The sequence below is a fragment of the Bufo bufo genome, chromosome 3 (genome assembly GCF_905171765.1).
Source record: "Bufo bufo chromosome 3, aBufBuf1.1, whole genome shotgun sequence".
Lineage (NCBI taxonomy): Eukaryota > Metazoa > Chordata > Amphibia > Anura > Bufonidae > Bufo > Bufo bufo.
In genome coordinates, this window is record NC_053391.1 from 121,873,053 (window position 1) to 121,891,748 (window position 18,696).

Below are 18,696 nucleotides of genomic sequence, written 5' to 3' on the forward strand. Positions count from 1 at the left end.
TTCTTTACTGCAGCCTATTCAGCATTCGATAAAACGAGCCAAAATTCCACCAAACATACGATTCAGAGAAACTCTCCCTAATAATTAAGGTTTTTACATGGTTTTAGGCCTCTTTAATGCAAATATATTTTTCATCAGTATTACATTCATACTTTGAAGTGCCTAATTACCAAGTTACTCTATGGCCCTAGTCATACAGACATATAAAACAAATGCAAAAAAATAAAAATGCAGCATGCTCTACTTTCATTTTGCGCGTGGAAATGCTTATTGAAGTCAAAATATGGACGTATCTGTATATATTCTCTATGGCACCAGTAGTTCTTCACTATTGCATCCATTTTCATTGAGGCCGACTTATGTAACTAAATTTTCTCTTTGGGCTCATCTACACTGTCCTATTATGTATTTGTTTTGTACAGGGCAAGGGCTGCCATTAAGGTACCTGGGTCCTCTAACTCTGCATGTTTATGCAAAGGTTTTTTTCTTATAGAAATGAGTAGCCTATTTTACGAACGTCGCCAATGTTACCTCTTTAAATTCCTGGATCTGGCTTTGATCAAACATGGAGAACACATTGGAACCAGCTCCATCAGTTTTCTTTTTTGCTTTCTTGGGAGACTTAGGGGGGAAAAAAAAGAAGTTATTACATCCAGTGATGAATAAATTCATCTATATTCTGTTCTATATGTTTTATAAATTTCAACATTGTACCATGACAGCAATGTTAGTTTCAGCATTTTGGTTGGGTTGTTTTGTTCTATGGAACCTCGAAAAATGTCATACAGTACTTGTTGTCTACAATGTTGAGATTTGCAAACTGATATACCAAGAGATTGCCTGCGACCCGAAGCACTGTGGAATATGCCCCCACGTGTATCGCTGTCTTACAAATGCAGCTTTGTAAAGGTTTTTATTCTGTTGGTCCAAAAATTATTTACATTCTGTGCATCATTGGTCGGCACCATTTTTGCATGTGTCTGATTATGGACATATATAATGGAGGTCTTAACATGCAGTTGCACCAGCGTTGCCAACCATCTAAATATTTCAGAACAGTTAGGCTTTTCAACAGAGATTAACAAAATGCTCAAAATTAAATTTAAGTTCAATTTGGCCAAATCAATTGACCAATTTTATTTGGGTCTAAGGCTACTTTCACACTGCCGTTTCTGGGTCCGCTTGTGGGATCTGTTTCAGGGCTCTCACAAGCGGCCCAAAACGGATCAGTTTAGCCCCAATGCATTTTGAATGGATAAGGATCCGTTCAGAATGCATCAGTTTGACTTCGTTCCGCCTCCATTCCGCTCTGAAGGCAAACACCAAAACGCTGGTTGCAGCGCTTTGGTGTCCGCCTGGCGTTGCAGAGCCAAACGGATCCGTCTTGACTTACAATGTAAGTCAATGGGGACAGGTCCATTTTCACTGACACAATATGGTGCAATTGAAAATGGATCCGTCCCCCTTTGACTTTCAATGGTGTTCAGGACGGATCTGTTTTGACTTTGTTAATTTTATGCAAACAGATCCGGCTTATGAACGGATACAAGCGCTTGCATTATCAATTCGGATCCGTCTGTGCAGATACAAGACGGATCCGCACCAAACGCATATGTGAAAGTAGCCTAAATCAATTCTGCCTGAATAAAACATGCCCCAACTGGCCTGAAAATGTTTGTATAATACACAGAGGTCTCCTAGGACTTATCTCTCTCTTGATTCTCACTTTTGTTTTAAATGTATTCATTATTTTTTTTTTTTATTATTTCTCTGTCTCTCACCGAAATTTACCCAAATTGAATCACAAAAATTCGGATTCAGATCCACCTCGAATTTTTACTAAACTTGAGACAAATCCAATAAGTTTTACTTTTCATTTTAACTTTATGCAGTCTTCTGCAGATGCACGTCTGCGGTACGAGTTAAATGGACCAACAAGTGTCATTAGCAAATGTAATACCTAACATCGTGGCCCTTCAGGCCTTACCATTTTTATAGTGGTAGAGGGAATGGTTATAAGTAATATCTCATTGTTCTTTTAGGGCCCTTCAGTCATAGTTACCTGGTTGACATTACAACCCCTTTTGTCACACAATTGCTCCAGAAATTAAGACAACCTGGAAATTTCACCCAGAACCCCATTTTTACTTCTTGGGCCGAAATTCCCATTTAAACTGGATAATTTTAGGCTGCAATATGTTCTCCATTTTCGAAGTGAAAGCTTGCTTGATAGATTCCCACAAATCTAGGCTCAAGGCAAGTTTTACAAGTTCACAGAAGAACCATTAAAATTCCAAATGCAACCTCTTTTACACCCTTGTACTTTTGCCGCTATAGGCTCAGATAATGACACCACCATGCATTTCAAGTCTTGTGCAGAACACACACGATCTGTGATTTCAGCTGTCTCTCCTAATACTTTGTATCAACATCTTTTTTCTTAATAATGAATCAATTACACGGCAGTGCAAAGTTCAACACTCATTTCGGTTGTGTGACTGATTTTAAAGAATTGTATGTTGAATGGAAATGGAGGCGACTTTTAATAACCAATACTACAGAAGAAGTGCTGAGCATTATTTGGTTCACAGGTTAAAACTGTGAAAACGCAAATGCTTATTAAACAACATAAATTAAGATAACACATAAACCAGTGATAGATCTGGGTGTGACCTCACTTTCTCATGCAAGCAAGAGCCTAAAAGTCTCCCCATGGTGCTCCTAATCTCTAGACGAGAAAATCATTGAGGGTGGCTTGAGTTTTATAGGATATTGTTCTGCTGAACTATGTAATGACTTAGACTTCTATTTTATAATTCCTCAGCGTCTACAGGAGGAGTTCTGGCTTGATATATGATTATGTGTAAAATAATTATGAGGCCTTCAGTCTAAGGGATAGAATTGTAAATGTATTCAGTTCCTATCATAAAATTAAAGAGACATACAAATATACATATGGTTTACGTTATACGGGGCCAAATAGAAAGTTCATAATTTCTATTTGATTTATTCATTAGGAGTAAATGTTGACAGACTTTTGATTTATTGACTGCTTATATGCTTCATTTCTTATCTAATGTATAAGTTACATATAACCTTGTGTCATAGCTATATAGTTAATGGGTTGAAAAAAAGGTTGTCCCATTACAACAATTTATCCTCTATCGCATAAGTGTCTGATTGGCTTCCAGCAGCTGGGGCCCCTGCCGATCATAAGAACGTGGAGCTTGTCCACTCATTTTAATGGAGAGGCAGACAAACATGTATGGCTGCCGCTCCTTTAAACTCTTTGGGATTGCCAGAGATAGCTAAGTACAAACACTTGGCTACTTTACAGAATTCTCTTTCATCATATGCCCAAGTAATGAAAGTCTATGGGCACATTAAACATATGGATCATCAGATAATGACTAGTGATGGACGAATATCGGCCGGGACGATTCGCGAACGCGATCAAATGTTTGCGAACCGCAAGTTCGCGGCGGGTCCCATTCACTTTCATGGCAGGCGAACCTGAAAAAACTTCAGGTCATATTTGCAGCCACCAAATACTTACTAGAAGTGTGCAAATCACCCCACAACACGGACAGTGACATACCAGAGGGGGATCAGTTGCAAAAATTCCTGCTAGAGCCTAGAAATTTTTTATTTTAGACCACGGGAGTACAGGCCCCAAAGAACAAGTTATTATGTGGCTGGAGGTATATTAGACGGTCAGTGCATAACAATTTTACTGTAGGCTAGTGGAGTACAGCCCCCAAACATTAGGCATTCACCGGACAGAAAGCATCAAGTAATTATGTGGCTGGAGGTATATTAGACGATCATTGGATATCGATTTTACTGCAGGCCAGTGGAGTACAGGCCCCAAACATTAGGCAATCACCGGACAGAAAATTGGCTAATAAGTTTTTGTGGTTAGAGGTATATTAGTTGGTCAATGGATATTAATTTTACTGAAGGCCAGTGGACTACATAGTAACATATTAACATAATACATAAGGCCTAAAGAAGACATTTGTCCATCCAGTTCGGCCTGTCATCCTGCAAGTTTAACCAGAGGAAAGCAAAAAAAAAACAACTATGAGTTAGAAGCCAATTTTCCCCACTTTAGGGGAATAAAAAATTTCTTCCCGATTCCAATCAGGCAATCAGAATAACTCCCTGGATCAACGACCCCTCTCTAGTAGCTATAGCCTGTAATATTATTACACTCCAGAAATACATCCAGGCCCCTCTTAAATTCCTTTATTGTACTCACCATCACCAGTTCCTCAGGCAGAGAGTTCCATAGTCTCACTGCTCTTACCGTAAATAATCCTCTTCTATGTTTGTGTACAAATCTTCTTACTACAGGCCCCAAAAATTATTCATTCACCATACAGAAAAGATCAAGTGATTATGTGGCTGGAGATATATTAGACGGTCGATGGATATCAATTTTACTGCAGGCCAGTGGACTACAGGCCCCAAAAATTATTCATTCACCGTACAGAAAAGAACAATTGATAATACACTGCGTGCAGAATTATTAGGCAAATGAGTATTTTGACCACATCATCCTCTTTATGCATGTTGTCTTACTCCAAGCTGTATAGGCTCGAAAGCCTACTACCAATTAAGCATATTAGGTGATGTGCATCTCTGAAATGAGAAGGGGTGTGGTCTAATGACATCAACACCCTATATTAGGTGTGCATAATTATTAGGCAACTTCCTTTCCTTTGGCAAAATGGGTCAAAAGAAGGACTTGACAGGCTCAGAAAAGTCAAAAATAGTGACATATCTTGCAGAGGGATGCAGCACTCTTAAAATTGCAAAGCTTCTGAAGCGTGATCATCGAACAATCAAGCGTTTCATTCAAAATAGTCAACAGGGTCGCAAGAAGCCTGTGGAAAAACCAAGGCGCAAAATAACTGCCCATGAACTGAGAAAAGTCAAGCGTTCAGCTGCGAAGATGCCACTTGCCACCAGTTTGGCCATATTTCAGATCTGCAACATCACTGGAGTGCCCAAAATCACAAGGTGTGCAATACTCAGAGACATGGCCAAGGTAAGAAAGGCTGAAAGACGACCACCACTGAACAAGACACACAAGCTGAAACGTCAAGACTGGGCCAAGAAATATCTCAAGACTGATTTTTCTAAGGTTTTATGGACTGATGAAATGAGAGTGAGTCTTGATGGGCCAGATGGATGGGCCTGTGGCTGGATTGGTAAAGGGCAGAGAGCTCCAGTCCGACTCAGACGCCAGCAAGGTGGAGGTGGAGTACTGGTTTGGGCTGGTATCATCAAAGATGAGCTTGTGGGGCCTTTTCGGGTTGAGGATGGAGTCAAGCTCAACTCCCAGTCCTACTGCCAGTTTCTGGAAGACACCTTATTCAAGCAGTGGTACAGGAAGAAGTCTGCATCCTTCAAGAAAAACATGATTTTCATGCAGGACAATGCTCCATCACACGCGTCCAAGTACTCCACAGCGTGGCTGGCAAGAAAGGGTATAAAAGAAGAAAATCTAATGACATGGCCTCCTTGTTCACCTGATCTGAACCCCATTGAGAACCTGTGGTCCATCATCAAATGTGAGATTTACAAGGAGGGAAAACAGTACACCTCTCTGAACAGTGTCTGGGAGGCTGTGGTTGCTGCTGCACGCAATGTTGATGGTGAACAGATCAAAACACTGACAGAATCCATGGATGGCAGGCTTTTGAGTGTCCTTGCAAAGAAAGGTGGCTATATTGGTCACTGATTTGTTTTTGTTTTGTTTTTGAATGTCAGAAATGTATATTTGTGAATGTTGAGATGTTATATTGGTTTCACTGGTAAAAATAAATAATTGAAATGGGTATATATTTGTTTTTTGTTAAGTTGCCTAATAATTATGCACAGTAATAGTCACCTGCACACACAGATATCCCCCTAAAATAGCTAAAACTAAAAACAAACTAAAAACTACTTCCAAAAATATTCAGCTTTGATATTAATGAGTTTTTTGGGTTCATTGAGAACATGGTTGTTGTTCAATAATAAAATTAAACCTCAAAAATACAACTTGCCTAATAATTCTGCACTCCCTGTATGGCTGGAGGTACATTAGGCGGTCATCGTATAACAATTTTACTGTTGGCCAGTTAGATTACAGGCCCTAAAAATTATTCATTCACCGTACAGAAAACATCAAGTGATTATGTGGCTGGAGGTACATTAGGCAGTCACCGTATAACAATTTTATTGTTGGCCAGTTAGATTACAGGCCCTAAAAATTATGCATTCACCATACATAAAAGATCAAGTGATTATGTGACTGGAGGTATATTAGACGGTCGATGGATATCAATTTTACTGCAGGCCAGTGGACTACAGGCCCCAAAAATTATTCATTCACCGTACAGAAAAGAACAATTGATAATATGGCTGGAGGTACATTAGGCGGTCATCGTATAACAATTTTACTGTTGGCCAGTTAGATTACAGGCCCTAAAAATTATTCATTCACCGGACAGAAAACATCAAGTGATTATGTGGCTGGAGGTACATTAGGCAGTCACCGTATAACAATTTTATTGTTGGCCAGTTAGATTACAGGCCCTAAAAATTATGCATTCACCATACATAAAAGATCAAGTGATTATGTGACTGGAGGTATATTAGACGGTCGATGGATATCAATTTTACTGCAGGCCAGTGGACTACAGGCCCCAAAAATTATTCATTCACCAGACAGAAAACTTCAAGTGATTATGTGGCTGGAGGTATATTAGACAGTGATTGGATATCAATTTTAATGCAGGCCAGTGGAATACAGGCCCTAAACATTATGCATTCACCGTACAGAAAACATCAAGTGATTATGTGGCTGGAGGTATATTAGACGGTCAATGGATATCAATTTTACTGCAGGCCAGTGGAGTACAGGCCCCAAATATTATTCACCAGACAGAAAACATCAAGTGATTATGTAGCTGGAGGTACATTAGACGGTCACCGTATAACAATTTTACTGTTGGCCAGATAGATTACAGGCCCCAAAAAATATGGATTCAACGTACATAAAATATCAAGTGATTATGTGGCTGGAGGTATATTAGACGGTCATTGGATATTAATTTTACTGCAGGCCAGTACAAATACATGTCAAATACATATGTTTAAAAGAACTAAAAATATAAAATTGGATTAAAAACATGGCTAACTAAATCCCCCCTCTTGAAAAAACCCCAAATGATAATAGTTGAAATTCGATAACAAGTTGTCGTCACAGGTATTGAATTCCTCCGTGGCCCCAAACATTAGGCATTCACCGGATAGAAAAGGCATTTTTGCCACTGTATTTACAGGGAGTGCAGAATTATTAGGCAAGTTGTATTTTTGAGGATTAATTTTATTATTGAACAACAACCATGTTCTCAATGAACCCAAAAAACTCATTAATATCAAAGCTGAATATTTTTGGAAGTAGTTTTTAGTTTGTTTTAAGTTTTAGCTATTTTAGGGGGATATCTGTGTGTGCAGGTGACTATTACTGTGCATAATTATTAGGCAACTTAACAAAAAACAAATATATACCCATTTCAATTATTTATTTTTACCAGTGAAACCAATATAACATCTCAACATTCACAAATATACATTTCTGACATTCAAAAACAAAACAAAAACAAATCAGTGACCAATATAGCCACCTTTCTTTGTAAGGACACTCAAAAGCCTGCCATCCATGGATTCTGTCAGTGTTTTGATCTGTTCACCATCAACATTGCGTGCAGAAGCAACCACAGCCTCCCAGACATTGTTCAGAGAGGTGTACTGTTTTCCCTCCTTGTAAATCTCACATTTGATGATGGACCACAGGTTCTCAATGGGGTTCAGATCAGGTGAACAAGGAGGTCATGTCATTAGATTTTTTTCTTTTATACCCTTTCTTGCCAGCCACGCTGTGGAGTACTTGGACGCGTGTGATGGAGCATTGTCCTGCATGAAAATCATGTTTTTCTTGAAGGATGCAGACTTCTTCCTGTACCACTGCTTGAAGAAGGTGTCTTCCAGAAACTGGCAGTAGGACTGGGAGTTGAGCTTGACTCCATCCTCAACCCGAAAAGGCCCCACAAGCTCGTCTTTGATGATACCAGCCCAAACCAGTACTCCACCTCCACCTTGCTGGCGTCTGAGTCGGACTGGAGCTCTCTGCCCTTTACCAATCCAGCCACAGGCCCATCCATCTGGCCCATCAAGACTCACTCTCATTTCATCAGTCCATAAAACCTTAGAAAAATCAGTCTTGAGATATTTCTTGGCCCAGTCTTCACGTTTCAGCTTGTGTGTCTTGTTCAGTGGTGGTCGTCTTTCAGCCTTTCTTACCTTGGCCATGTCTCTGAGTATTGCACACCTTGTGCTTTTGGGCACTCCAGTGATGTTGCAGCTCTGAAATATGGCCAAACTGGTGGCAAGTGGCATCTTTGCAGCTGCACGCTTGACTTTTCTCAGTTCATGGGCAGTTATTTTGCGCCTTGGTTTTTCCACACGCTTCTTGCGACCCTGTTGACTATTTTGAATGAAACGCTTGATTGTTCGATGATCACGCTTCAGAAGCTTTGCAATTTTAAGAGTGCTGCATCCCTCTGCAAGATATCTCACTATTTTTGACTTTTCTGAGCCTGTCAAGTCCTTCTTTTGACCCATTTTGCCAAAGGAAAGGAAGTTGCCTAATAATTATGCACACCTGATATAGGGTGTTGATGTCATTAGACCACACCCCTTCTCATTACAGAGATGCACATCACCTAATATGCTTAATTGGTTGTAGGCTTTCGAGCCTATACAGCTTGGAGTAAGACAACATGCATAAAGAGGATGATGTGGTCAAAATACTCATTTGCCTAATAATTCTGCACGCAGTGTACATAAGATAGGGACTATTATTTGTTCTGGGTGGTGGCGGATATGTGTGGGCTGGCATGAGGAAATTCAATTAAACGTGGTTGTCACAGGTGTTGAAATCCTCCAAGATCCATGCCTCATTCATTTTTAGAAATATGAGGTAGTCCACACTGTCGTGAGCTAGGCGAGTGCGCTTATCGGTCAGAGGACAGGACACTCGACGAGGGGCAAGCCAAGAGTTCCATGGCAAATTGTGCCAGCTCTGGCCACAGGTCAAGCCTGCACACCCAGTAGTCAAGGGGTTCCTCGCTTCTCAGAGAGTCCACATCGGCTGTTAACCCGATGTAGTCGGACACCTGTCGGTCTAGGTGTTCCCTGAGGCTGGATCCGGAGGGTGGCTGTCGATGGGTTGAATGCAAGAATGATCTCATATCCGAAGTGACCAACACATCTTCAAACCGCCCTCTTCTTGCATGCTCTGTAGGATTAATACCCGCAACTGTTTCTCTGTGGGTGAAAATTCCTCTGCCAGCGCCCGCAACAGTTCATTCAGCATTGCGACTTCCTCATCTTCCAGCTCCTGCTCCTCGATGGCTTGATCAATGACACAACTCAATGCACACTCCAGAAAGAAGACGTAAGGTACAATTTCACTGATGGCGCCCTGGCTGCGACTGACCAGTTTGGTGATCTCATCAAATGGCCGCAGAAGTCTGCATGCGTTGCACATGAGCAGCCACTGGCGCGGTGAAAAAAAACAAGCTCCCCAGAACCTGAGTTCGTACAGGTAGTCGTTAAAGGCACGTTTCTGCTGGAGCAGACTATCAAGCATATACAAGTTGGAGTTCCAGCGCGTCGGGCAGTCACAAATCAGACGTCTGACGGGCGCGTTCAGCAGATTGGCACTGTTGTCGCACCTCACTTTACCAACTGTCAAATTGAGTGGGGTTAGCCACTGATTGGCCTGTGACCGCAGAGCTGAAAGGAGTGCAGGACCGCTGTGGCTCTTGGCTTCCAGGCACAACAGCCGCAGCATAGTAACGTCTCACCTGGCACGTCGAATAGGTTCTGGGGAGCTGGGGAGGTGCAGTGGAAGAGGCGGCAGCAGTGGAAAAGGAGGAGTCAGCCGAGGAGGAGACGGATGATGGAATAGGAGGGGAGAAGAAGAGGCAGGCCTGCATGCAATCCGTGGCAGTAAATCCACACGGGTGCCAATGCTTGACAGCCGTCAAAAGGTTCACCCAGTGAGCAGTAAAAGTTATATACCTTCCCTGCCCGTGTTCGCTATACCACGTGCCTGTGGTCAGATGTATCTTGGCACCGACACTGTGTGCCAGAGATACATTCACTTGCCGCTGAACATGGCCATATAGCTCTGGGATGCCCTTCTGGGAGAAATATTTCCTTCCGGGGACCTTCCATTGCGGTGTGCCAATGATCACAAATTTTCTAAAGGCCTCTGAGTCCACCAGTTAATATGGCAGTAGTTGGCAGGCTAGCAGTTCCGACAAGCCGGCGGTCAGCCGTTGGGCAAGGGGGTTATCCGGCGTCATCAACTTTTTACGTTCGAACATTTGGGCCACGATAGCCTGCCTTTTGCCAGATGAACATGACAACGGTGTGGTGGAAGGTGGAGTGGAGAACAAATGAGAGGAGAGATGAGAAGAAGAAGAGGCAGGATGTGGAGCGCCGGTAGTGTGGCTTTGTGGGCTCTGACGGTGTTGCTCCCACTGGGCTCGGTGATGGGAGGCCAGATGCCTTCTTAAGGCGGTCGCCCTAGGTGAGGGCTTACCGCGACTTATGCGTTGACATCACAGGCTACAGATGGCAACACTATTGTCAGCAGCTGACACTTCGTAGCCATGTGCCAGCATCCTGGGAGCGCCAGAAGTGACTGTGCATGGTGGATGGCTCGCTTCAGATACATTTGCAGTCTGCTTTTTGCCTCCTGTGCACTGCGAGTTCTGCCTGCGTCTCCTCCTTCTCCTCCCTATCTGCTGCTCTGTCTCTCTCTCTGAACTCTCCTCCTCTTCCTCTATTGTGGGCACCCACGTGACATCCATCGACAAATCATCATCGTCACCTTCACCACAACTGACATTAGAGATCTCGGAGTAGGCAGCAACAGCAGGGACCACCCTCCTTGGGCTGATCTGGGTACTGTCGTCAGACTGCTGGGTGGCGGCCATTGCTACCTCCTCTTCCTCATCTGATGACAAGAATGGCTGCACATCGGTAAGGTCTGGGAGTGGATGGGAAAATAATTCCTCTGACTCGAGTTGAGGGGCTATGGTGGTGGTGTCTTTGGGGGTGCACACAGCAGAGAACAAGGAGGGTGCTGATACAGAGGATGAGGAGGGTACAGAAGTGGAAGGCTGAGTGAGCCACTCAACCAACTCTGGTGCATCCTTTGACGTAATTGCATGCACCTTCTCCAGCTTCCCACTTAGGCTCCAGCCTAGTGCACCTGCCCGATCTCTACTACCCCTGCGGAATGGCCTGCCTCTTCCTCTGCCTGTCATTTTCAAAATGACCCTGTGACAAAGTCCCTATAGAAGAGCACTATTTGTTGAAGCAGGTATATTGCAGGCCTCAATCAATATTTGGTGGAAGCCGGTATATCTATACCCTGTATCAATATTTGGTGTAAACAGGTATATAGAACCCAATAATGAGTATTTGCTGGAAGCTGGTATATCAAACCCCTTAATCAATATTTGGTAGAAGCGTTTGTTGCTCTATATATCTGCAAAACCGCACACAACTGCTGCACAATACAAATGCACTATAATATACTTTCTGTGTTAGAAGGTATATTATAAGTATATCACACCCCTCAATTATTATTATTTTTTGGGGGGGGGGGGGGCAACAGGTATATCACACCAGTTGCAATTACTTATTCCAATAGCGTTTGTCCCTCTATCTAGCTGCGGTATCTCGGCAGAACTGCACACATTTGCTGCACAATACAAATGCACTATAATATACTTTCTATGTTAGAAGGTATATTATAGGTATATCACACCCCTCAATAAATTTTCTTTTTAGGGCAACAGGTATATCACACCAGTTGCAATTAGTTATTCCAATAGCGTTTGTCCCTCTATATAGCTGCAGTATCGCAGCAGAACCGCACACAACTGCTGCACAATACAAATGCACTATAATATGCTTTCTATGTTAGAAAGTATATTATAAGTATAATACAGCCCTCTGTATGTCACACCTATCGATAGCACACCTATACCAGTCCTTAAAAGGACTTTTGTGGCCCTATTAGCTAGCGTTTGGTGTCCCTAACAGTCTGTCCCTGCTCCACACAGCAAGCTCTCCTTACACTGGCAAAAAAAGAGAATGTAAAATGGTGGCCAGATTGGGTATATTTATAGGGTAGGGGTTGTGTCCATGTGCTGAAACGTCTCAATTGGCTGTCCTGTCCCACCGGATGGATGTGTCATGGGTCAAAGTTCTTCACAATGCTAAGAATATGGCGTCGGTGGACATCGCCATATGTTTGCCTATTCGGCGAACTGCAAACAAGCACAGTTCGCTGCAAAACGACCGCCGGGCGAACCGCAAGGCCATCTCTAATGATGACCAAGTGTATACACTAAATATCACCAAATGTATGAAATTAGCCTAAAATAGTAATAAGAGAGTGAACTAAAATTGTGGTTTAAATGCTGCCAAGTTTACCATTTCTTCAATCCAATTTAGCTCCAATTTAGCACTCAATGTTATCTTTTGGTCAAATTATAATGTACATAAATGGTAGTGCCATTAGTTTTCCTAACAAGTGCCTTATTTCTATTTATCAGGCTCTGCTTTATTCCTTTATTGTAACGCGTGACCACATTTTCACTAGCCGAAAAACGGCATCTTTAGTTTGGAACAAAAGTCAGTCTCTTTGTGGATTCCTGTGAGAGTCCCAATGTGAGTCTCATGGGAATCCAGAGTGACTGACTTTTGATCAATTGCACACTGAAGACACACTGGAGAAAATTTCTCACGAGGAGAATTTTTGCAAAAGTTAGCATTGTCAGAATTTGCAGCAAAATGATCTACTGTCACACGATGTTTCATAAATTTGGTGCACCTTTAAGTCTACATCCGTCTTAAGATGTTATTCCACATTCCGCACCACCCCTTTACTGAAGTAAGATTGCAACAATATTTGTAAATATTTAAAAAGTTGCATTTGATAAATCTGGCGGAAGTCAGCTTGACAGGATAATGATTCCTTTTTTTCCATCCACTTTGAAAAACTGGAATAAGTCGGACTCGTGAACAAAATACAAAATGTTACAAATGCATAAATAAACCCAATAAATTGCAAAGCCCATATTTTGTGACTTTTTTGAAGCCAGAATACGGGAGTGCAGGACTTGATAGATTCCCCCAAAAATTTTCAGAGAGTCAAAGTGGGGTCACTTGGTACAACAAAAGAAAGGAATGATTGTGATGAAGCACTTGGTAGGATATTTAACGGCACTACTATTTGCATGATTTTAATTACAGTCAGTTCATATCTGTGCTTCTTTTACCAGTTCAAGACCAGGCTCTTTGTGACCAGACGCATTCTAAGTTTTTTGTACATTTGTCCTTGAAAAAACCTTTTTTTTCCGTTCATTTATATAAACTAATTTAGTTGCTTTTTTCGGTAATACAAGTGGCTTCATTTTTGTTTTTTTATTTTAGTATTTTTTATTTATATCTGTGAAAATGTAAAAAAAAAGGATAAAATAATCTTTCACATTTTTTTCAGTAGCACAAAGTGCAACTGCAGTACTGTTTTGAATTATATCCTCTTTTCTATAGCAGTTGTTTTGTTGGGGATGTATGGATTATGGTCACTTGGGGCGAGGCTAGAAGCTGGCGTGTGGTTGTGTTTTAATAATTTTTATTTACATACAAGACCTTTTGGGGGGACATTTAAATTTTTTTTTATTTTTGATTCTTAATGTAACTGGGGCTGAAATATTATCCCAAGTTACAGATAGAATACAGCCCCCAGAGAGGTTGTACAAGGCTGTTCAACCTCACTGCAGAGCTGATCTGGGTCTGCTAGTACCCAGCAGCTCGTGCAGTCACCCAGACCCCTGTGATCACATGATCACTAGGACTGATGCAGTATATACATAGCAATAACTGAGCACTGTGTATACAGAGATGGAGAAGGCAAGGGCAGTAAATAATGAGATTTAAACTATAAGCGATAGCCACACCACCTTCTGGAATCACCTGAGACTGATGTATAAATTGTCTAAGATTTGTTACAACACAATGGATTACACATAAATGTCCTAAAAAAAACTCTAAAATTGCTTGTTCACACACCTAAAAAAATCACATAAAAGAATCGCATAAAAAAACAATGTAACAGCGCAAAATTCATTAATGATACATTTAGGAAGCTGGAAACTTTGTTGCAAAGGCAACTTAGAGAGAGATGGGAAATCAAGTCCCTGAATCAATATTTAGCAAATTATATGGTACCCAAGGGTCTCACCCTCATCAAACATCCATCACAAGACCTATGTGGGGATGGATTTGATGAGGAGTGGAATTCTTTCCTAAAAATTCAATCAATGACATTGACACAGATGATCATAAAACTCAGAACACATATTTTAGAACAATTAATGGAACAAAAACACTTTGAAAAATACTGTAGAAAACTTTGTACAAGACGAGGAATTCCACAAATGGCAAAAACGGATTTGTAAGGGGCTTAATGATTTAAAACAGGAAATTATGAGCAAAAAAGTGAAAAAAATCAGTGACTTCTACATCCGGAACAAAATCTGCAAGAACCATCGCAAAAACGAAAATACGGAGGGGACAGAGAAAACTAATCCAACAGAAATGTCAGACAGGCGATAAACAGATAATGGAAACAAATTCCATTATAAATTTAAGTCAATGTACACTTACGGAAGCTCAAGCAGCATTGTTAAATAAAGGACTCAAATTTGCCCCAACAACCCCATTCAACAAATTTGATACTTATATTGGTATATAAAAATTTGTAAGAAAGCTGTGTTTAAAAAAATAATTTTTTAAAAATCCAGTGAGAAAGGTGATAATTCAACATCTAAAAATCAACATACACAATTAAAATTGAAGTCAAATATGTATCATAGACAGGAAACGGGATATGATATTGGAACCTTTAGGAAAAATGTAGAAATAGAATTAAGAAAAATTAAAAACAAAAGAAATTTATCACCTTAACAAGATAGGAAATGGATGCAATAAAACAATTACAAGAAAATAAAAATCTAACTATACGACCAGCAGATAAGGGGGGAGCTATAGTTATACAGGACACATTGAAATATGATGAAGAGTACAGAAAACAATTGGGAGAAGGGGATACATATAAAAAACTTAAGAAGGATCTGACAAATGAGTACCAATCCCTGTTGTTTGACTTGTGTAACAAGGGAAAGCAAAATGGCATCTTATTAGAAAGAGAATTCCAATTTATCATAGGAACACAAAAAAAGAGTTCCTGTTTTTTATTAGATACCAAAAATTAATAAAAATAATGAAAATACCCCAGGCCGCCCAATTATATCAGGCATAGGATCAGTTACATCTAACCTATCACAATACTTAGATCAAAACTCCAACCATTGATCAGAATTACACCATCATGCACTAAAGACACAACACAGGTCATAACAATGGTGGAGGGCCTACATTACCAACCCCACTGGATATTGGGCATGCTGGATGTGAGCTCTTTATATATCATCATAGACCATAAACAGGGCAATGAATCACTAAATAAAATTTTACTTAGAGAAAGAACGTTGAGTAGGGAGCAGATACAATTCACTATAGAGGGAATAGAACACATCCTTACACATAACTACTTTTGGTATGAATCAGATTTCTACCTTCAAATACGTGGAACTGCCATGGATACCAGATTCGCCCCCAGCTATGCCAATCTGTTTATGGCGCAGTGGGAATACGATACCATTACCCCCCCCCCTGACTGGGGGCGGGTCTGGTACTATGGCACCGCTTTATTGACGACATTCTGTTTGTCTGGGATAAAGGAGAAGTAGAACTGGAGCGATTTTTACTTGATTTAAATGATAATTCAAGAAATTTGAAATTCACATCAAATATCAGTAGGGAACAGATAGTTTTTCTGGATCTTGTTATTTCAGTCCAAGATGATAAATTGGCTTGCAGTACACATCATAAGCCTGTATCAAAAAACTGTTATATACTGTATACCAGCTGTCACCTTCCTAGGTGGTTGATTAACATCCCTATGAATCAGTTTCGTCATCTAAAAATAAATTGTAGTATGGACACTCAATTTGAGGAAGAAGCCAGTAAAATGTCTAATGAATTTATAGGCAAAGAGTACCCACAAAAGATTATTAATATGTCATTGGAATGGGTAAGAAAAAAGGACAGAAGTGTTTTTTTCACCCCTAAGGATTCAGTGAATCTAAAAGATGAGGAAATAGGGATTATCCTTCCATTTAATTCCCAATATAAAATAGTGGAGAAGTTAATAAGGAAACATTGGTACCACCTACTTAAAGATAAAGCAGTAGGGACCTTACTATCAAAAATTCCCAGTATCGCCTACACTAGAGCCCCCTCAATTGGCATGAAGGTAGCCCCAACGGTAAAAAGTCAAGGTAGAGCCACCTCTATTTCAGAGTGGGTGGGTTTAAAAGGCTTCTTTCAAATGTGGGAGATGTGGAAATTGCCCAAAAACTACAGGCCCAAAGATAACAAGTACAGTATATTTCACACAGAATTCATATAGATGGAAAATTAGAGAGTTTGTAACACGTAATACGTCTAATGTGATTTATTTAATTCAGTGTCCCTGTAACAGACAATATATAGGGATAAAAAAACTCCCTGGGTGTGACGCTCTGCGCTGCGATTGGACAGCGCTGCAGCCAGGGGAGAAGGAGATGCCCACGGAGTCTCCTCCTCATTGCTCCGATGCTCAGTATTAGCATACTGAGCGGGAGAAATCCAGTGGGGCACAGCGGGGCATAGGAGGCATATTTTTAAAAAAATCAAGCAGGGTGGCAGCATCAGCAGGGGGTACCCGGCAAGTACAGGTATATCTTTCCCTTAATAAAATCACATGAAAGGTCCTCTTTAAGTACGAGTTCCCGGACATTTATAGTCTATTGGCCAGGGTCCTCCAGTGGGCTCAAGTTCTGACAATAATGAATCCCTCAGAATAATTTCCTCTGGTGGGCCCAAGGGACTTCAGTCCAACACTGCTACTGCAGGCTAGAAGTGGTAAAATTTGAACTAACTGACTAACCAAATCATGGGAGACTACCTGGTTGCTAGAGACATACTGCCAGACAACCACACTTCAGACAGTAGTTATTAGGCTGTGTCTTCATAGCAATTTGTCTGTCTCAAATGATTATGTAGTTCAAATCTGAAACCCAGTGTCATTCCCATTATTTCCTACATTAATTTTCAAAAACTAATTTAAATGAAGAACATCTTGAGGATCTTCAAAGGGTTTGTCCCACAAAATTACTTGTCAACTATCCTCAGGATAGGTGATAAGCATCAGATTGCAGAGGATCAGTGGCGTACCGCCCATATAGGCAGACCACGCAGCTGCTATGTGGCCCATGACAGGGGGGGCCCGGAGCGCATGGAAGGCCCCACCCCCTACATCTGTATTATGTACTATGATCGCTGCCTACTACTAGTTATTAGTGATGAGCAGCAGGGGCTATATTCGAATTTGCGATATTTCACGAATATTTTGTAGAATATTTGTCATATATTTGCGAATTTTGAGAATTCGAGATTATTTTATCAAATGCGAAAATCGGCAATGTAAAAATCGGCAATGTAAAAATCGCGTAATACGAATTCGTAATGCAAAATTCAGATGTGGTTCACTTTGGCTACATTTTTCAAGCTGCTAAAAGTTTCATGAGTTTCTCCTGAGACTGGAGAGAATGGCTGGCACGGCAGAACATTACAATAGCTTTATATGCAGATAGAGTCAAGTGCGCCAATATATTCGCGATTGTGCTAATCGGCAGTGATTAGAATATTTTAGCAGGTCTGACTACAGATTACTGATTGGTGCACTAAGTATTGTTGTGAACTTGACATTGCTTCCTTCTCATTGGCCCACAAGCAAGAAGCAGAGAGGAATCATGTGTTCAGATGGAAGAAAATGCCAAATATTCAATGTACAAATACATAGCACTATATTCAAAATATTCGCAAATTCTCGAATTTGCAATTCAAATATTCGTGCTCAACACTACTAGTTATATCAGGCATTGAGGCAGCCCACTTGTCTTCCATCCCGGGCCCTGCTTTCCCTCTGTTCTAGGTAGTAAGGTGTGCGGGCCCCTTCATCCTCCCTCCCCCTCCCTCGCTCCGTGTTCTGCCTGCAGTCACAGTTGCAGAGCGCCCTATCTGCAGCGCGCCCAGCAGGGAAACTTTAGCAGACATGCCGCGGGACTGTTCTGCTGCCGTCCGCCCCCTGCTGCTGCCTGACCTGACTGTGACTGGTCTGGTCTCACCCCCAGAAACCAGTCACCCTCACCTGTGCTGCAAAGAGAGGGGCTCAACCTCCAGGCTCAATGTAAAGATCTGCCATGGCCTGCCTGCCCCTCTGCCACACACACAGCAAGCTGCAGTGGAGTGCACAGTAAGTGAGCACAGCAGCAGTGCACTGCAACTTTAAATTAAAAGTTCATGGGTTGGGTTGGGTTTTGTTGGATTGGTTTTTGTTGGGTTGGGGGGGCTGTCTATTACCCAGAAAATGCACACCTATTG

General features: G+C 41.3%; 1 protein-coding gene across 1 annotated transcript in view; it reads right to left on the reverse strand.

Moving 5' to 3' along the window:
- The window catches only part of MYL10 (myosin light chain 10), a 64,012-nt gene that overhangs the window by 39,317 nt on the left and 5,999 nt on the right, over positions 1-18,696 (reverse strand). Inside the window, exon 2 of the mRNA XM_040421813.1 lies at positions 532-621. Within this exon, the coding sequence (XP_040277747.1) occupies positions 532-621 (90 nt within the window). The remainder of the gene's footprint in view (positions 1-531; positions 622-18,696) is intronic.